This window comes from Microcaecilia unicolor, chromosome 3 (assembly GCF_901765095.1).
Source record: "Microcaecilia unicolor chromosome 3, aMicUni1.1, whole genome shotgun sequence".
NCBI lineage: Eukaryota > Metazoa > Chordata > Amphibia > Gymnophiona > Siphonopidae > Microcaecilia > Microcaecilia unicolor.
Window position 1 is genome coordinate 29,154,389 of NC_044033.1, and position 21,933 is coordinate 29,176,321.

General features: G+C 41.9%; 1 protein-coding gene across 1 annotated transcript in view; it reads left to right on the forward strand.

The window, feature by feature from the left end:
- Positions 1–21,933, forward strand: part of CAMKMT (calmodulin-lysine N-methyltransferase) — a 577,957-nt gene that overhangs the window by 439,976 nt on the left and 116,048 nt on the right. The window contains exons 4-6 of the mRNA XM_030195805.1: positions 4,815–4,875; positions 6,002–6,056; positions 7,133–7,196. Coding sequence (XP_030051665.1) covers positions 4,815–4,875; positions 6,002–6,056; positions 7,133–7,196 — 180 coding nt within the window. The remainder of the gene's footprint in view (positions 1–4,814; positions 4,876–6,001; positions 6,057–7,132; positions 7,197–21,933) is intronic.

A 21,933-nucleotide genomic window follows, 5' to 3' on the forward strand; every position in this document is an offset into this window, starting at 1 on the left:
GCTATGGGTTACCGTAGAAAGATAAGACTGACTTTTATGCGGCCTTATTTAAGTGGTTAACCTGACCAGTTAAATGTTGAATATCTGCATTTAATTGGCCAAGTTCCGACTCCACCCCCGGAATACCCCTAACATAGCCAGTTTTCAGTTCAGCGCTAACTGGTTATTTTCAACAGCACTAACTGGTTAAGTGTTGCTGAAAATTAGTGGTTAGCCCTGAACAAGTGATTTAACCGGCCAGGAGCCATTTCTGGTCGGTTAAATTGCTTAGAAAATAGACAGAGAACCTTGAAAATATTATGAGGGCTAAGAACTTGACTTGTGAACTTTTCTAGAACTCATCTTCTAACTACTACTACTACTTATCATTTCTAAAGCGCTACTAGACATACGCAGCGCTGTACACTTGAACATGAAGACACAGTCCCTGCTCGACAGAGCTTACAATCTAATTAGGACAGACAAACAGGACAAATAAGGGATAAGGACAAAGGGTAGCAAGTTTCCGGAATCCCAACGAGTAGCAAAATTTTGTGCGGAATCCTAAAGGGTAGCAACATTCCGGAACCCAAAGAATAGCAAGATTCCGGAATCCTAAAGACTACTACTACTACTTATCATTTCTATAGCGCTACTAGACGTACGCAGCGCTGTACACTTGAACATGAAGAGACAGTCCCTGCTCAACAGAGCTTACAATCTAATTAGAACAGACAAACAGGACAAACAAGAGATAAGGGAATATTAAAGTGAGGATGATAAAATAAGGGATCTGAACAAAGTGAATAAAGGTTAAGAGGTAAAAGCAGCATCAAAAAGGTGGGCTTTTAGCTTAGATTTGAAGACGGCCAGAGATGGAGCTTGACATACCGGCTCAAGAAGTCTATTCCAGGCATATGGTGCAGCAAGATAAAAGGAACGGAGTCTGGAGTTAGCAGTGGAGGAGAAGGGTGCAGATAAGAGAGATTTACCCAGTGAACGGAGTTCCCGGGGAGGAATGTAGGGAGAGATGAGAGTGGAAAGGTACTGAGGAGCTGCAGAGTGAATGCACTTATAGGTCAATAAGAGGAGTTTGAACTGTATGCGGAAATGGATAGGAAGCCAGTGGAGTGACTTGAGGAGAGGGCTAATATGAGCATAACGACCCTGGCGGAATATTAGTCGTGCAGCAGAATTTTGAACAGATTGAAGAGGAGAGAGAGATGGCTAAGGAATTATTTTAAAGATATATTGCAGCTGCCAAATTCCGATGTGCTGTCTGTTTCCAAGATGTACTAAGTTTCCTCTATTTCTGTCTCAGTCTGGTGTGGCACAGAGGGGATAACCCATCTATTACTAATCTGATAGATTATTGTTCTTTCTTGGAAACATTATATGTTTCTTCTTGTATTTTTATACATAAGTTTTAAAAAGATATCTAGTTACTAAAGCTGTGCTAAAATCTCACATTTTGTACTGCAGCTTAATTTACTTTGGGAGTCACCAACCTGCAAGTAACTCAGTACTGCAAGTTAGTAACTCCCACAGTAAATGAATAATGCTATCAGCCTCACAAACTGCATTATTCAACCTCCCAGGGAGCCTTTCTTAAAGGGGGTTGATGCCTGCTAAAAGCTGTGCAGACCATCCCTAGTGAAGATCCACAAACCCCATCAGAAGATGCCCCCTAGAACCCCAACCGCCTGAAGTCAACCCATAGACCCTGTTTCCCTCTATGAAGTCCCACTCCAAGAAGTCCTCCCTGTCAACCTCCACCAAAGAGGATCCTACCACTGCCCCATTGCCCCCCCACCCCGGCCTACCTCTGGAAATCCCTGGTAGTCTAGGGTAGCAGGGCACCTCCAATCTCCTTCAGCACTAGGTTCAAAATGGTGTTGGTTGAACCCTAGTGTTAGTACTGTGGTACTACTGCTTGGGTTCAACCGGTGCCATTTGACCCCAATACTGGAGGGGGCAAGAGTGACTAGGGATTGCTCTTGCTCCATTATCCTAAGCAACCAAAGATTTCTAGAGGTAGATGTGGGGGGAGGGGGGGGCAATGGAGGCAGTGGTGGGATCATCTTTGGTGGGGGATTGGAGGATCTGGGAGGATGAGAGAATCTTCTTTGGAGGTCAGGGTGGTGAGACTTCTCCTGGGGCAAAAGGTCCATAGAGTGTTTTTGGAGATCAAGGGGGCTTTACTGGGAGTCTTTGGGGGTGGGGGTGTTGACAGGGGAGATGGAACCATATAGATGCTGAAATGCACCGGTTCCTTTAAGATAGTATCCAGGGGCATTAAGCCATGGGTTAATGGCCCAATGAACCCAGGCAGACAAAAATAATGCCAGCTTGTGGACTTCAATGCAAGTTGCATCATTCGATTTCCTCAATAATGAGTTACTTTGCATACATTTCCATGGTTTGCATCTCATGATTATGTAGACTGTGGTGACATAAAGTAGCATGCATTACGATAAAATAATGCATGATTTTGCTGATTAACACATGTTAGTAACTAACCCCCTAAGCATCCAGATATCTAATTAATGTGCCATTGAACTCTTTGCTTGTAAGGATGTAAACATACTACTGCTGAGAATCTTGGGGCTGGAGCAGTATTGCTGGTCCAACACTTGGGGAGCCAGAGTTTGGCTCTTAACCACATCTGTGGCTCCTCAAGGGCCCCTTTTACCAAGCTGCGGCAAAAGGGGGGCCTGCACTGGTGTCGGCACGTGTTTTTGACGTGCACCGAGGCCCGTTTTACCGCAGTGGGTAAAAGGTAGGTCTTGGCTTTTCTGCAGGAAATGGCCATGCAGCAAGTAAAGCACCGCATGGCCATTTCAATGGGAGCCCTGGTAGTAACCTTATTACCGCCGGGTACCCAGCGGCGCTACAGAAATATATTGTAGCATCAGAGATGACCACACTGGGGTGGGAAGTACTGCCAGGCTGCTTCAATAGCCCGGTGGTAATTCCTTTTTAACGAGCGGTAAGCTTACCGCCGCTTTGTAAAAGGGGCCCTAAGTTTGCCAGGTTACCCTATTCTGCCTTTTGAGCCAGGGTATTCAGAGGCACTGCAGAACAGTGGGATCTACTGTTAGTTAAGAAACACGTTTTTACAAGGCGACCTTTGGGGCCCTTTTACTAAAGGGTAGTTTGTGCGGAAGGACATTAGACTGCGCTGTGCCACATGGACCATGGATATAAAATAGGGCAGCAGCGCGCAGTAATGTCCGTTAGCACATGCTAAGCTTTAGTAAAAGGGCCCCTATGTTATTCAGAGGATTTTTGCTGCACCACCTGACCTTAATACCAGGCACCAGAATATAGGGAACAAAATATCCAAGAGGTGCAATAAAGACTTCCAGTGCCTCAGTTTTAGGTCTCCCTGCTATCGCGGCATTGCTCTTGGCTCAAGCAAGTTTCAGTTCTAACGATGCCTAGAAGAGGTGACGAGGCTTGACCAAAAGCAGGCCTTTATTCTTTATTTTTTTTCCCCCTGTTACTGAAAGAGAGGAATAAACTGTTTAAGACAATCTCTTGTCTCAAGCCTTGTTTTGCTTCAGATGATGGCTCTCTCATTCTCCCTGTCTCCTCAGCTCGAAACCTTGGGGTCATCTTTGACTCTTCTCTCTCCTTCTCTGCTCATATCCAGCAGACCGCCAAGACCTGTCGTTTCTTTCTTTACAACATCCGTAAAATCCGCCCCTTTCTTTCCGAGCACTCTACCAAAACCCTCATCCACACCCTTGTCACCTCTCGTTTAGACTACTGCAATCTGCTTCTTGCTGGCCTCCCACTTAGTCACCTCTCCCCTCTCCAGTCGGTTCAAAACTCTGCTGCCCATCTCGTCTTCCGCCAGGGTCGCTTTACTCATACTACCCCTCTCCTCAAGACCCTTCACTGGCTCCCTATCCGTTTTCGCATCCTGTTCAAACTTCTTCTACTAACCTATAAATGTACTCACTCTGCTGCTCCCCAGTATCTCTCCACACTCGTCCTTCCCTACACCCCTTCCCGTGCACTCCGCTCCATGGATAAATCCTTCTTATCTGTTCCCTTCTCCACTACTGCCAACTCCAGACTTCGCGCCTTCTGTCTCGCTGCACCCTACGCCTGGAATAGACTTCCTGAGCCCCTACGTCTTGCCCCATCCTTGGCCACCTTTAAATCTAGCCTGAAAGCCCACCTCTTTAACATTGCTTTTGACTCATAACCACTTGTATCCACTCACCTCCACCTACCCTCCTCTCCTCTTTCCTGTACACATTAATTGTTTTGATTTGCTTGCTTTATTATTTTTTGTCTATTAGATTGTAAGCTCTTTGAGCAGGGACTGTCTTTCTTCTATGTTTGTGCAGCGCTGCGTACGCCTTGTAGTGCTATAGAAGTGATAAATAGTAGTAGTAGTAGTCTCTTGTAACCAGAGCTAATATTGTGATGTCATAATGCCTCAGGCCACCAATAAGAGCCAACCTCATCAGTGATGTCACAATGGCTTGATTGTCCTATACTTGGCTCACTTTTATTACATAGCTCTTTGAGCAGGGACTGTCTTTCTTCTATGTTTGTGCAGCGCTGCGTACGCCTTGTAGTGCTATAGAAATGCTAAATAGTAGTAATAGTAGTAGTAGAAACGCTGTAATAATAGGCTTTTTTCATTTTCCTCACCCATGTTGGAGAATGTTTTACAAATCGTAAATACAAGTCAGTTTGACTTCAGTTCTGAACAACAACAACAACGAAAAAAAAAGGCATTCCATTTGAATAACAAATTTCAGTGAAAAGCGTTAACTGTTGGTAAATAAAGTGCCTTTATGTTTTTTGTTTTATAGGTGTTTGGCCTTCTGAAGAGGTACTGGCTTACTACTGCCTGAAGCACAATGAAATGTTTAGGTATGGAGCTGCACATAAAAGCCTCTTACTAATCCATTAGTTTTATTGTATCTGCAAGGTAAAAAGATTGCTATGATTAAAATCTCCATATTAAATTTATTAAAAAGTTCAACTTTAAAACATGTTGCTCTCGACAAAGAATGAGGAGCTGCCGGCGGGTGCTAATATCGCACAGCAAGCTTTTGCTGTACATCAAAGACTTTTGATTTCCACTATAGGCAGTTTATTTCACTTTGATTTGGGGGGGGAAACAAAAGTGGAGCTTCAATTGATTACTGCTCATTGTGAAGGTCAAGAGAAATAAAGGCATTCTGTACACTCATGTACCACTGAGGCGCTTCTGATAAATAATGCGATACCATAATATACTGGATGATGGAGGAGCTACTTATTTATCTGCAATCTCTGCTAGTATCTCACTTTTGCATAATCTTAATTCACTTAATTGAACATTCTAAATTATGCACGCTCGAGTTGTTTGCCTCTCACAATTTTTTTTACCTATATATATATATATATATATATATATATATACAAAACATATTTAGAGCTCTCCCATCTACAATTCTACAAAAGGTACGAACCAACATAAAATCTGCTCAATAATTTACATCGTACACCAAAGCAAAATTATATATGTATGTATATATATATCTCTATATCTATCTATCTAAATCTACATATATATCCATATAGATATATATATATATATATTTTTTTAAACACTTTGCTAGCTAGTTTTGAAGAATGAATGTAGGATTAACAATGTTACCCTTTCCTAACAATTATTTTTCGCTAGTTTAGTTGTAAAAGACAGCGCCATTGACAAGGGGGAAAAAAAAGAGAACCTTCTCAGATTTTTCGGCTCAGCGGTGGTAATGTTTCAGCAAACACTAATGAGGGAACCCCCTACTGTTTTGCCTGCTTTGTGACTTTTCTTTTTCATAATTATTTTTAAAATGCAAAACGACATGAGGTAGCCTGGTAGTGTCTCCACAACTTCCTAGCGGCTCCGTTCTTACTGCAGATGGCAATTTTGGTTTTGTAACATATATACATCTCCATGAGCGTTTTCACCTAATTTGTATGGTCTCTGCCATTTTCCTTTTTCTTTTTTTTTCTTCAGGGACCTTGCTGTGTGTGAGCTAGGAGGTGGCATGACATGCTTGGCTGGGCTCATGGTAGGTCTTTTCTCAATTCCAGTTCCATTCAGAGGGGGGAACAAAAGGGGGGGGAAAATGTTCCACTGCCTCCAACTGCTGGGTCAGAGAACTGTCAACAGCATAAGCTGCAGTCAAGCCGTAGTGCCTTGAGAGACCTTCCACACTGACTTGCTTTCGTATCGTATTGATTTTATGGTTGCCTCGATGAGCAGAAACATTTTACCTCTGTAGTCAATATCTCTTGTTGTGACATTCCAGGCCATGGTACGTTCTGTCTTTCAATGCCACTGCTGAAATAATTTTTTTTTTTTGTCAGATTATAGTTCCATTTGCTAAGATACAGGAATAGCCTGGCAAATCACAGTTGGAGCACCATGATATAGCTGCTAATGTTTTGCCTGCATTATTACACCAACAAACATGATACAGAGCTCTCGGTAATTAGATTCTTTTGAATTAGATTGGCCATTCAGGAGCGTTATTCACCATTCTCTGGTTTCTGAGTCATGCATTCAGGAGATATTATGTAGCAGCACAGTGCATTAGACAAGTTTTTTATGTCTCTACAAATAAAAGCATATTGTTACACTGATTGGCATTTGACAAACCTGTCGCTCTTATACAATGTGTCGAGGTTACAGCCCAATGTGCGAGCATGTCAAAGCTCACAAAAAAATTACCCTTACAAAGCCATCTGCCTGCAATGCAAAGTTATATGAAGGGCATCAGGCAGTCAGACAGAAGTAGGCTGAAAGGCAGAGTGACAGCCTCGGATGATGGCTCTACTAGATAAACAGAAGCCCGCAAATGGAAGCCTCTCAGAATACCATCATCCGCTGTCACAATGCAATTACTGAACAGAATGATAGCAAGATAGAGGCTCCCGCAAATGGAATGATAAAAGTATTGACTGATTTGATTGAATGATTAAAATAATGCAGACATAAAATGAAAAAAGATTGAAGATTGTTACAGAGAAATAGGTGAGGTAGCATGATACTGAAGGCTTGTCATTCCTGTCTTCACTGCCACAGAGACAAGCCTATTTCCTCATTGTTTGCTGTGCTTTTTTTTTTTTCCCCTCTCCCTTACAGGTTGCTGTTTCTGCAGATGTCAAAGAAGTTCTGTTAACTGATGGAAATGAAAAGGCCATCAAAAGTATCCTTATTCAGATAGAAAACTGATTTTCTGTGCGTACTGCTTTTTCTACTGGCCGTGGAACAATTGATGTAGAGAGGGACTGCATAGGGCATGAAAAGAACAGTTTCTAACATAAGTAATTAAAATAAAGTAGAAAGATATACAGCTGATCTAGCCTAAGTGCCTCTGCTACATACACTCCAGAGTTTGCCCTTGGTAAAAAGGGAAACGCATATGGGAGAAATGGCAAGGCTTGAGATAAATATTTCTCTGATGTTTAAGGAAAGCCATTGCATTTCTTTACAGTCACTTTGGTCTGGCAAATTTAAGAAGTAAGCCGGTATGATGATCTCCCACTTCATATTTATTCTCTTGCCCAATGCGTGAGTGTTTTATTCAGAATTGTGTAATCGGGGCATCAGTGTATTTTAAGATATTTCCTACAGATAATGCCAGATTCATTCTGGTTGGTTTTACCTGTCATCTATTAAAAGGATATACTAGGCCACGTTAGCAAGAATATAAAAACATTTTAGCGTGAATTTTAAGTACATAAGTAATGCCACACTGGGAAAAGACCAAGGGTCCAACGAGCCCAGCATCCTGTCCATGACAGCGGCCAATCCAGGCCAAGGGCATCTGGCGAGCTGCCCAAACGTACAAACATTCTATACATGTTATTCCTGGAATTGTGGATTTTTCCCAAGTCCATTTAGTAGTGGTTTATGGACTTGTTCTTTAGGAAACCGTCTAACCCCTTTTTAAACTCTGCTAAGCTAACCGCCTTCACCACGTTCTCTGGCAACGAATTCCAGAGTTTAATTATGCGTTGGGTGAAGAAAGATTTTCTCCGATTTGTTTTAAATTTACTACACTGTAGTTTCATCGCATGCCCCCTAGTCCTACTATTTTTAGAAAGAGTGAACAGACGCTTCACATCCACCTGTTCCACTCCACTCATTATTTTATATACCTCTATCATGTCTTCCCTCAGCTGTCTCTTTTCCAAGCTGAGGTCTCCTAGAATCATAATGACAATCTTTATTAGCTGGCACTACAGACTTATGCCAGCAAAATCAGAAAAATGGCATTTTACCATTGTTCTGTGCTATAGGTAACCATGAAACTGCATTTTAGGAGCAATTTGTAAATCCTACAGATAGCTAGCAGATCCATGGATATACCTCAAGCAGATCCATGGATATGCCTCAAAGCTCATTTTCAAAGGAAACTTTCTAAGCAGAGTCCCCATCAAAAATTTGGGGCTGGCAAATACAACCAGTGTAAAAGTATCTACAGGTTCTTTATCTGCTTTACCACAGGTGCAAATTACACACAGGAAAATAATGAAAAAAAACCTCACATGTACTTTCCATTTCTCCTCACTTTCACTGGTGGCTAAAAGCACATTGCCAAGTTCACAGCCCTTGGTTGGAGAGTGTCTTTTGTCATCATGCAATGGTGGTGCCTAGTAGCTGGGTTTGCGACCCTTGATCACATGGATCCCAGCTGAGGATGTCCTTGCAATGACTACACTAAAGTGAGTTTGGAGGGGCTGTAAAGTACAGTTGAAATTTCCCAAGAAGTTGTGAATGAAAGCTTGTGGCATCCGGTTCCCCATCTTGGTTGAGTTCAAGGCCCAAATGAGCAGGATAGTTTGAATCTGTTTGCTACTACTTTTGCTGTACAAGGCAATTTGTAAAGCCATTGACATGAGCAGATAGTGATGTACCTGGCTAAATTGGCCTGACTGAATATATAACTACTTTCCTCTATCCAGCTAAAAGCATCCAGGGCTTCCATAAAGCATTTGCTATTAGCCGGTTTAAAAAGAGGCATGCCCAGAAATGTTTCTTTTGAGGATAGAAAACAGCACAAATACATTTCATTTTCAAATATAGCATGCTAGTTGACCTCTGCTTAGTCAGCTAGACAAATATCAGATGAGAAGTAGACATATCTTTTGTACTTGCAGACTTTATACTAACACATTTTAAGAGATAAATTATCTGCTATAAGGGTGTGCACAGGGCAAAAATATTAATGTTTGTTTTCAGTTCATTTGGATTCTTTTCCCTACTTTAGGGTGTTGTTATTTCAGTTTGTTTCACACTTGTTTTAAAGGAAAAATTTAAATCTGTGCTATGGATTTTTAATGCATACTTAGGGGGTTAGTTATCAAGCTGTGCTAAAAGTCAGGCTTTTACCTTACCTTAATTTAGTACCATGAGAGTGACTAACCTGTGGTAGTTCAGTACCATAGGTTAGTCACTCCCGCGGTATACGAATAACACTGATTGTGATCAACATTTCAAGTATCATTATGTTCCTGTTCCAGGAGCTTTGGGCTGCAAAGCCATAACTCAGTGCTTGCAGACCACATCTTAAAGTGGTCAGGGAAAGTCAAAATGAGCTGCCCCTGAGCACTTCTCGCCAATTACAACCCAATTACATGAAGGTCCTCCATATCTAAACCCCCTCCGGAAGCCCCCAAACTGAAGAACCCTCAGTCTGAAGGACCCTCCAAGTCACCCCCACCACCACCCAAGGGCATCTATGCACCAGTTCATTTAGGATGTTAGCACCTGATAGAATTCCACCTATCTGATGCTTTGATTGTGACCACGATCAGAAGGAGTGTATTGTGCTTGGATATCACTAAGAGCATGAAGAGTCCATCTAAATCACCTAAGAGAATTTTTAGATGCTGTGAAGAAGCTGATTTCCCTCTGCCGTGGTCTGCCCTGCCTCTGATGCAACTTCCTGTTTCTGCCTGGGTGGATCACAGCAGAGGGAGAGCACCAATTTCTGCCATGCTAGTGATCCCCTGAGAAGCAAAATGCATTTTAAAATTAGACCGGGAAGATGAGAGAGATGCCAGACAGGGGTGGAGAGAAGGGGAAGACATGCTGGCCCAGAGGGGGCCCCCTTTTTTGAAGTAGCCCGAGGGGAGTAGCTTCAAAGAGAGGGGAAAATGCTGGACTGAGGGTGGGATGGGGAGGGAGATGAAGGGGAAGAAATGATGGACCTGGAAACAGAGGAGAGGGAGAGATATGGTGGATGATGGGATAGAGGGAAGGAAAAGAAAGGGAGAGATGTTGGGGGGGGTAGAGATACTGGATGGGAGGGCAGTTGAGAAAGGGAGAGATGGTGGAACTGGGGGTGGTGCAGAGGGAAGGAGAGAGAAGTACTGGATGGGAGGGCAGGTGGGAAGAGAAAAGGAGAGATGGTGGAACTGGGGTTGCTGGGGAGGGAGAGAGAAATGCTGGATGGGAGGGCAGTCTAGAAGAAAGAGAAAGAAGGTGGACATGGGGATAAGAAAGAGGGAGGGGGTCTGGGGATGGAAGGGAGGGAGGGAGAGATACTGAACAATGGGATGAAGGGAGGAAAGAGATGCCACATCAAGGGGAAAGGGAAGAAGAACAGAAAAGAGAATAAGTAATGTTGGAGAGAGAAGAGGAGAGATGAACCTGTGAGAGGGAAGGAGGGAAGAGAGATGGGACAAGAAGATGCTAGAGGGTGGAGAAAAAGGGATAGGGACAGGGAGATGTCAGGCAATGAGACTGGGGTGGGCTACAATAGTGGAGAGAAGGAGAGAAGTTTTGAAAAATGGTGGAACCATGTGGAAGAGGTCAAAAGAGGGGGTGGCAAGAAGGTGAGTGAGAAAAGAATACTGAGGTAGAGATATGGTAATGGGGAGTAGTTGGAAGAAAATAGGAGGATAAGAAAGGAGTGAGATGGGGAATGGGAGAGTTAGGGACTGAGAGGAGATGGAAAATTGATAGGTAGCTGAAAATTAAAAAGAAGGTGAAGAGGGTGTGAGAAGATAAAATTAAAGTGGACAGAAGCAGAAAAGAAAAAAAAAGGGAGGAAATAACTGAAAGGGAAAAATCAATATATTAGCTAGAGTTATAGTGAGAGAATGAAACAAGAGAGAAGAGAGGAGAAAAGAAAAAGAGCCAGCAGACACTGGAAAAAGAATCAGCAAGACAGACAAGAAAGACAAAAAGAGAAACTGGGATCAAGATGATGGACAAGCATAATGTCCAGGCAACAAAGGTAGAAAAAAGTGTTTTATTTTGAATTTATTAACTGGATTATGTTAACTTTGGGATTTTTTATTTTGAATTTATTAACTGGATTATGTTAACTTTGGGATTTTTTATTTTGAATTTATTAACTGGATTATGTTAACTTTGGGATTTGTGTGTGACGGTGGTGCGATTCCTAGGCGGAAGTCCGGCCGATTACCACGTAGGCGAGCAGCCTGATATAGTATTATTAGTAAGTACACTTTAAAATGTTGATTTGTAAAACTAGTTTAAAGTTAATATGAGTATGTAGTGGGTGATGTGCAATAATGTTGTTACAGCTTTGGTTCCTCCTGAGGAAGGAGACGAAATGCCGATCAGCATCGGGGAACCGGCGATTTGAAGTTTTCAAGCACGGATGCATGTTCTCAGCCAACCCAATTTGGGGTTTTTGGATATTCTCAGTGATATTCGTCATCAATTGGGAACACTATTGTGGCCTGAAGAATATCTTTATAATATACGTATATGGTGCAACACAGTATTAAGTCAAATACAGGACAATTGGTACAGAACACACGCAGGTTCCAGTTTATAGAACCAGCGAAGATCATGAACGTTTTGATCAAACTGATAAGTTCCAAATTGGTATATCTATATTGTATTGATTGATAATGAGCTGTAACATCTTGTGAGAGGTGTATATAGTTGTGCACTATTATTACGAATATGGATGGATGGCTGGAGCATGTGAATGTTTGAGTGAGGTAAAATTATATTGTATGTAGGTATGTATGGATGATTGACATTTATTGTCAATAAAAAAAGGTTTTTCATATGCTCTGGAGTCTTTAGCCATGTGTTAAAACTGACTCTGGTTGTGAAAGAAAAAAAAATCCCTATAATTAAATAGTAGAGTGTTTTGTAGACAAAGCCAACATGGATTTAGTGAAGGGAAATCTTGCTTCACCAATCTATTACATTTCTTTGAAGAGGTGAACAAACATGTGGATAAAGGTGAGCCAGTTGATATTGTGTATCTGGATTTTCAAAAGGCATTTGACAAAGTACCTCATGAAAGACTTCAGAGAAAATTGGAAATTCATGGGATAGGAGGTAGTGTCCTATTGTGGATTAAAAACTGATTAAAAGATAGAAAACAGAGAGTAGGGTTAAACGATCAGTATTCTCAATGGAGAAAGGTAGATAGTGGGGTTCCCCAGGGATCTGTGCTGGGACCAGTGGCGTTCCTAGGGGCGCTGACACCCGGGAAGGATTGCCGATGCAGCGCAACCCCCCCGGCGAAATAACCCCCCGGGTGCAGCGCGAACCCCTGGCGAAAGAACCCCCCCCCCCGGTGCACGCCATTGGGGATGGGGGGGGGGGTGACGCGCGCCTGTCGGCTCTTCGTTTCCATGCTCCCTGTGCCCCGGAACAGAAAGTAACCTGTTCTGGGGCAGAGGGAGCATGAAAACGAAGAGCCAACAGGCGCGCGGCACCCCCCCAGCGGCGTGCACCCGGGGCGGACCGCCCCCCCCCCCCTTGGTACGCCACTGGCTGGGATAGCTGCTTTTTAACATATTTATAAATGATCTAGAGATGGGAGTAACGAGTGAGGTAATTAAATTTGCTGATGACACAAAGTTATTCAAAGGTGTTAACTCACGAAAGGATAGTGAAAATTACAAGAGGACCTTACGAGACTGGGCATCCAAATGGCAGATGATGTTTAATGTGACCAAGTGCGAAGTGATGCATGCGGGAAAGAGGAACCCGAACTATAGCTACATGATGCAAGTTTCCACATTAGGAATCACCGACCAGGAGAAGGATCTTGGAGTCATCATTGACGATACATTGAAACTTTCTGCTCAGTGTGCTGCGGTGGTAAAGAAAGCAAATAGAATGTTAGATATTATTAGGAAAGGAATGGAAAATAAAAACGAGGATGTTATAATGCCTTGCCCCATGGTGCAATTGCATCTTGAATACTGTGTGTTCTGGCCACCGCATCTCAAAAAAGATATAGTGGAATTAGAAAAGGTACAGAGAAGGGCAACGAAAATGGTAAAGTGGATGGGACGACTTCCCTATGAGGAAAGGCTGAAATGGCTAGGGCTCTTCAGCTTGGAGAAAAGACGGCTGAGGGGAGATATGATAGAGGTATATAAAATAATGAGTAGAGTGGAATGGGTAGACATAAGTCGTTTGTTTACTCTTTCCAAAAATACTAGGACTAGGAGGCATGCAATGAAGCTACAAGTAGTAAATTTAAAATGAATCGGAGAAAATATTTCTTCATTGAACGTGTAATTAAACTCTGGAATTCGTTGCCAGAGAATGTGGTAAAAGCAGTTAGCGGAGTTTAAAAAAGGGTTAGATAGCTTCCTAAAAGAAAAGTCCATAAGTCGTCATCAAAATGAACTTGGGAAAATCCACCACTTATTTCTAGGATAAGCAGCATAAAATATTTTGTACTGTTTTGGGATCTTGCCAGGTACTTTTGACCTGGATTGGCCACTGTTGGAAATAGGATACTGGGCTTGATGGACCTTCAGTCTATCCCAGCATGGCAACACATGTACTTATATAGAGAACCATCTAGCATGTGGCCATTTTTGGGAAAAAAAAAAGATAGATGTTTTGCTGTGTCGAAAATGGCTAGATTTCCTATTCGGAACTGGGATGTTTATCGCAAAACATCCAAAGTCCAACAGACGTCATATCGAAAATGCCCCTCCATGACACTTAAATCCTTTTCCTTGGTGGTGACTCCTAATGTGGAACCTACTATCATGTTGCTATAATTGCTATTAAAAAAAACACAAAGATCCTCCCCTCTATACCTAAACACCTCTAGTCCTAAGCTCCTTGCATAATGGCCAGTCTAAGAATATGGGTTATCTACTACATAATAGCATCATGGACACTAGGGATACCAGCTGCATCACCCAAGAATGGAACAAAATCCCTATATGTATCACAGCCAGACGACGCCCATACCAGCAACTGGAAGAGATCATTCACAATCCCTGCAACAACATAGTAGCCAACCCAACAACCAGCAACACAAAACTAAATCAGCACAATAATCAAGAAGCCCACTGCAACAAAACAGACAAACAACATAGACAATTGCAAATAAACAAACCAGCATCAAACTTGAAAAATACACCCCGATACTCATAGGATATATAAATAAGAGAATGGCAGTAAATAAGACAACAGTACTCAGAGATTGGATAGAAATGGAGAACTTAGGTTTATTACTCATAGAAACATGGCTACACCTTGAAGATGACCCAGCACTGAATGAACTATACCCAAGGGATACAAAACAACAGAACGAAAAAGAAGGGAGGTGGAGTTGCAATAGTATACAAAACCTCATTTAAAGTAGAGTCTGTCGCCAAGCACATATCCCCAGCAATTGAAATCCTGACATGCAGAATCACAGACACAACACTAACTGAACAAATATGTATCACACTTTTCTACTGCCCACCAGGAAGCTGGTCAAATACACAAGACGATTTCATGGACTTCATATTGAACATTTTTACAAATCAATCAAATGTCGTAATACTTGGAGACATCAACCTGCACCTAGAAAAACAAAATGACACCAACACCAGATCGCTAATGAACTTCACAACAGTGCAAGGCACCTCAACTCACAGAAAGGGCCACCTACTAGACATACTTGCGTACAAATTCACAACAAAGAATAACCACATACTAGAAAACCACAAATGGGAAGAGGTACCATGGTCAGACACAGCAAGCTTACATTTACACTATAATGGAAATAAAACAGCAAGAGCAGAAAACCAAGGAAACTAATCAAGTTCACCACCAGAGGGAAGGTGGGCAGTCAGACCTTCTGGACGTCAATGATTAATGAACACAGAAACATATCACCCACTCACTTCATGAAAAAATGGGATGAAATAAATGAAGACACACTATACAAAATAACACCACTCAAAACAAAAACAAGGAACCAAAAATAACCATGTCCCTGGTTTAATGATGAACTACTAAAAATGAAAAAAACTGTGCAGGAAACTAGAAAGAAAATGGGCCAAAACCAAGACTCACAAACAAAACCATATGAAGAAAAGCCATAAGAAAATACACGTGACATAAAAAAAGCCAAAGCAGAATACTTTAGTGCTCATGCCAACTCTGAACAGAGCAACATGAAAAACCTCTCTGAACTCATGAACAACCTGTCACGATTGTGGCCGTGACTCCACTTTCAGTCTCACCTTGTCTTCCGATGGTCAGCTTCAGAGGTTCTTTTCCTTTGCATTGTTGCCCCTGCTGTCACTTCCTATGCATTCCAAGCCTCATTTTGCTGGTCAATGTGTTTCAAGCCTCTTTCCTGTAGTACTTCCACTTCCTGTATGTTCCAAGCCTCACTCTGGTGTTTAGTGTGTTTCCTGCCTCTGTCTTGTAGTTGTGACATCATCAGTGAGGGCCTTTATAAGGAAGTTGAGGAGATTCATTCAGGGCCTTTGCAAAGTCAAAGGTCTCCAGGTTTGTCGGTGTGCTTGTTAGCACTTCTGCCCTGTTTCCTAGTTAGTGTGCCTATGTGGCACTTCAGCTTTAGTTCTTCTGTTTGTCTCTCGGCTAGGGTTAGCCCTTCTGCTGAGTTCTTCTGTCTGTCTTAGCTGAAATTGGGTGGCGGAGCAGGTGGGGGGAAGAGGGGGTGGTGGTTGGGAGGCGAGGGTAGGGGAGGGCGGACTTATACGGTCTGTACCAGAGCCGGTGATGGGAGGCGGGACTGGTGGTTGGGAGGCAGAAAATACTGCTGGGCAGACTTATATGGTCTGTGCCCTGAAAAAGACAGGTACAAATTCAAGGTAAGGTATACACATATGAGTTTGTCTTGGGCAGACTGGATGGACCATGCAGGTCTTTTTCTGCCGTCATCTACTATGTTACTATGTCTGTGTGCTAGGGTTAGCACTTCTGCCTGAGTTCTTCTGTTTGTTTGTGTACAAGGCTTAGCACTTCAGCCTGTTCTTCAGCTTATCTGTGTGTTGGTGTTAGCCCTTCTGTCTTGGTTATTGCCTATTTGTTCTTGTGTGTTTTTGTGGCCGTGTGGCCCAGTCTTGAGCTCTGCCTAGTCTGCCCAGCCTTAAGCTCTGCCTAGTCTGTCTCACCTTGTACTTTACCTAGTCTGCCTTGCCTAGAGCTTGTTCCAGTCCTGCCTGTCTGCCTGCTTTCAGCTTCAGCTCCAGTCCTGTTGTTCCAGTCCTGCCTGCCTTCAGCTTCAGCTCCAGTCCTGTTGTTCCAGTCCTGCCTCCTTTCAGCTCCAGTCCTGTTGTTCCAGTCCTGCCTGCCTTCAGCTTCAGCTCCAGTCCTGTTGTTCCAGTCCTGCCTGCCAATAGCGTCAGCTCCAGTCCTGTTGTTCCAGTCTGGCCTGCCTTCAGTTTCAGTTCCAGTCCTGATGTTCCAGTCTTGCTTGTTTAGTACAGTCCTGGTTGGAGGGTTTTGCCTGCTGCTGCCACTCATCGACAGCAGCCCAAGAGCTCACGTTGTTTCTGAGTCCATGACAGTTTGCTTAGAGCCTGAGACCATGACACAACCTACTGAAGGTCCATGATGTCCTAGGATCAACCGAGACACCATCAACAGCAGATGAACTTGCACAATAATTTGAACACAAAATAATGAAAACAAGATGAGATGATAAAACCACAGACAACCATCGTAGACTTCCTACAAGAATGCAAAACAACAGATGCCCAAACCACAGCAGACAGAATATGGTTCTCTTTCAAAACACTCAAACCAGACACGACAAGATCCCTACTAACAAACTACAGACGCGCACGATGCATACTAGATAACTCCCCCAACTGTATGATGAAAGACCCACCAGACTGGTTCATCGAATGCTTTACCAAATACATCACATGCATGTTTACAAAAGGACAATTCCCAACAGAGGAAGGAAACATGGTACTCACCCCAATACCTAAAAACACAATCAGCAAAATCAGAGACATCACAAACTACAGATCAGTGGCCTCAATATCACTACTAACCAAAACGATGGAGGGCTTAGTAGCACAGCAACTAACAGAATACCTGACACAATTCTCACTACTCCACAATTCACAATCAGGCTTCAGTCCACAACACAGCACAGAAACAGTCCTAACCACCCTGATAACGAAGTTCAGAAACCTAATAAGCTGAGGACAGAATATACTACTACTACAATTCGACATGTCAAGTGCATTTAACCTAGTAGATTGTAAGCTCTATTGAGCAGGGACTGTCTCTTCAAGTTCAAGTGTACAGCGCTGTGTACGTCTAGTAGCGCTATAGAAATGATAAGTAGTGGTAGTAGTAGTAGACCACACAACACTTATGACCCTACTCAAAACATGGGAATATGCGGAGCAGTCGCGGCATGGTTCAGTGGCTTCCTAAGAACCAGATCTAACATTGTAAAGATGTGCAATTATCAGCTTCTTGGACCCCAGAATGTGGGATACCACAAGGATCACCAATATCACCAATACTAACATAATGATGGCACCACTTGGGAAAAAGTTGGAAACAATGAGCTTGAACCCATTCATATACGTGGACAATGTAACAATATGCATACCTTTCAACAACAGCATCACTGAAATAATGGGCAAAGTCATAACAGGTATGGACCTCATGGAAAACTGAGCAACAACATTTAAACTTAAACAGAGACAAACCTAAATTCCTGGTCCTATCCAACGCGCATAACCCCACAATCAACAATCAAACATACCAAATCAAAACACAACTAAAAATACTGGGAATTATTTTAGATAAACACCTGTCATTGGAAAATCAAATATCAGCGGTAACATAAAAATGTTTCAAAACACTATGGAAACTAAGAAGGATAAGAGACTACTTCCCCAAACAATAGTTCAGAATAATGGTACAAACAATGATACTATCCCACCTAGACTACTGCAATGCAGCATATGTAGGTTGTCAAGAAAACACCCTAAAATCACTACAAACCATCCAAAACACAGCAGCGAAACTAGTATTTAAAAAAAATCAAAATACGACAGAGCAACACCACTACTCAAAAAACTACACTGGCTGCCAATCAATGCGAGACTATTCTTCAAAACTAGCACCCTCATTTTCAAGATACTATTTGGAATTACACCAGAATATACATGTATGCAAGACCTGGAAGAACTATCTCCCAGAAACGCAAACCCGGAAACCAGATGTTATCTACTTCTCCACCTACTCAACTGCAAAACCATAACCTACAAAACAATTTACACAGCAAGATTCAGCTACCTGGGTTCCAAATGGTGGAATTCAGTACCAAAAGCCATTAGAAGAATCACTGACTAACTCTTGTTCAGAAAAGCTTTGAAAACCTACCTGTTCAAAATATTCTACAACTAACCACATGAACTATGGTCAACCTCCCTATGTCACAAATGTAACACACTTGATGTAACCCCACCCAAATGTGAACTGAAAGCCACTTTGAACTGAAAGTTGTTTTTGGATAACAGTGGGATACAAGAATGCATAAATCATTCTTTCCAATGTGCACCAATTAAGTCCACATTAAATTTCATCTACCATTCGAATGCCCAGTCTTTCCTCCGATAATTTCACACAGTCCACATGCAATTTCGCAACTGCATAGTTTTGTGTTATCTACAAATTTGATCACCTCACTCGTCACCTCATTTCCAGGTCATTTATAAATATGCTAGAAAGCACCAGTCCCAGTCAGGATCCTTGCAGGACTCCACTGTTCACCTTCCTCCATTGAGAGAATTGGCCATTTTATCCTTTTCCCTGTTTTCTGTCTTATAACCAGTTCTCAATTCACAGCAGAACATTTACTACAGCACAGTACAGTGCCTTTGGTGAAATGGTGCAGTGCTGGCCAAACTGTCCTTATTAACTAACAACTCTCTTAGCCCTTGGAGTACTTGACCTCAGAGGATTAAGAAAATTCAGTGCTGAGCAACTCTAAACTTGGAAGTCATTCACCGTTGCTCACCTGTAACAGATCTTTTCTGTAGACAAGATTCATAAGACATACAATCAGTTCCACCTCCCCAAGAGTTGTATCGCTGTTGGGAACTAACTGAGCAGCTGAAAAGACTGCTACATGTGGGAAGGACCATGCATATGCAGAACTTTGCAATAAAGTTCTGACCTCTGGGATAGCAGTTCCGTCTGGGTGCTATCGGACGATATCATCAGGTTGTGTGCCTTTATCATTCCTGTTGTCTGTGGAAAACACCTCTTACATCTAAGCAATACTGCTTTATACCTGTCCCATCTAGCTGGCACTAGTGTGCTGTCAGAGAGAACTAAGCATGTATAGTGTCCTGACTAGTCTAGATGCCTCTGGTAAAAATGGGCAGCTAGTAATAGTACTGATTATATTGGTTTGAGAATCACTTTCTACTAAAGGTGCTTGGTAATTGGGTGTTAAGAGATGCAGTAACCACTTAAATGCCACATTCTCAGCCATCTACAGGGGCTGGTCATCAAAAGACATTAATTTCCCTGATATGTACCTATAAAGGAAAGTAGGCACCTACTTTATTTAATAAAATACTAGTGTAAAAGGTAAAATACAGGTACATAGAGCTGGTGCAAGTGCTCGCATCAAATGCTAGAGATAAGCCCATAACTTACAGCACTAGTGTGAGTCGTGCCCATGCTCTGCCCAGACTCCACCTACGAGTACAACCATCTGTCAAACGCACGCTGTGTAAGATATGTGTAGTTTGTTGGTATTTACAGACTTGCAGGCAATATGTATGAAATTATAAATACACAACTCAATTAATTATTACTGGATATTATTTTTCATTTAGACCTTCAGAGGAGTGTGGTAGCCGTGTTAGTCCACTCTTAAGGTTATCAATAGAAATCAAACAAAATAAATCCACAGACAGAATCCCCCTTGTAGTGACATACAATCCAGAGCTGAAAAAACTGAGGAAAATCATAAGAGATCTACAACCTATACTCCAGGAGGATGAATTACTGAAAGAGATATTCCCATCCCCACCAGTACTGGCCTTCCGACAGCCACCCAACTTAAAACACAAGCTAATCAGAAGTAAACTTCCATCACAGACTGAAAAGGAACAGAAGGGCACACTTCCCTGTAATTTATCCAGTTGCAAACTATGCCAAAATATTTCACAGGACCCCACAGTCATCCACAAAGGAAAGACATTCAACATAAAGGAATCTTTCACTTGCTCATCTTCCAATGTGGTATATATCATTCAGTGTAAAAAATGTAACGAAGGATGCTATATTGGAGAAACAGGCCAGATGCTTAAGACAAGATTCAATTTACATAGACATCACATGAACAATACTGGTGCCAGTAGGGCTCCCACGCTTGTTAGTCAGCATTTTACAGGACCAGGACACTGTACCAGTGACTTCACAGTGAGAATCCTGAAAGGTAACTTTAAAACCATACAAGAACGTAAGACCTTTGAAGTCAGAATGATTGAATATTTTAACACCCAACAGAAAGGACTTAACAAGGATCTGGGGTTCCTAGTCCATTATAAACCATAAAGCTGTATGTCTCTGTTGATCACCCCACCCCTCACCTATCCACACCCATCCTGTTAGAATATCAATGATATGCTTTGATGTCCCCATGCATACCTCCGACCCACCCCCATCCTCCCACCCTGTCAGACTGTCATAGTAATGCTTGAATGTTTTCACTTATATACACTGTCAGCTAGCACATTTGCTTATTTCCGATCTGACGAAGAAGGGCAACCTTCGAAAGCTAATCAAGAAATGTATTAAGTTATGTCCAATAAAAAAGGTATCATCTTATTTTCTTTTCCATGTTTTATTTTGTTTGATTTCTATTGATGACCTTCAGAGGTAAACCCAGAATCAGTTGTAAATCACCATCACACTTTGTTTAGTTGGCTTGAAAACAGGGTTATACAACAGCTTAAATGGGTTCTTTAGAAACTGGAAAAAATAGGGCTTCTAAAGAACCCATTTAAGCTGTTGAATAACCCTGTTTTCAAGCCAACTAAACAAAGTGTATACCATCTCTTTATGGATATAGAAGTCGCTTATAAAAAACAAAAACATATAAATGTACAGTGACCTACGATAAGAAGGGTATGACGCCTATAACCACACATTAAACAGTGTGATGGTGATTTACAACTGATTCTGGATTTACCTCTGAAGGTCTAAATGAAAAATAATATCCAGTAATAATTAATTGAGTTGTGTATTTTTCAAGGGCATTATATTACTGATAATCTACCACAACAAAGTGGGCACCATATTGAAATTATAAATAAACATATGCCATTATTCTAATTACTTACACATGTCAGCACGTCAGCATCCACTCCATGGAATTATCCTTCAAGTGGACACAGGCTAATGTCTGCTTATGGAAAAATGATAAGGTGTACAGAGTATTTATCCCGTCTTTGTTTCTTTTGAACTTGAGTTAGAAATATTTGTATACTTTTTCTTTCTTCCTCTCAGCTGAACAGGACTATCCATCATCCACCCTCATGAGTGGAGTTATCAGTCTTCTTTAATTTAAATTGGGATTAACTTTATTATGGGGAACAACAAAAGTGCTGTATAGAATCCTTTCCATCTTTAAAATAGCTGCTGATGGTCTTTTAAATTCTGGAAGATTTATTGCATGT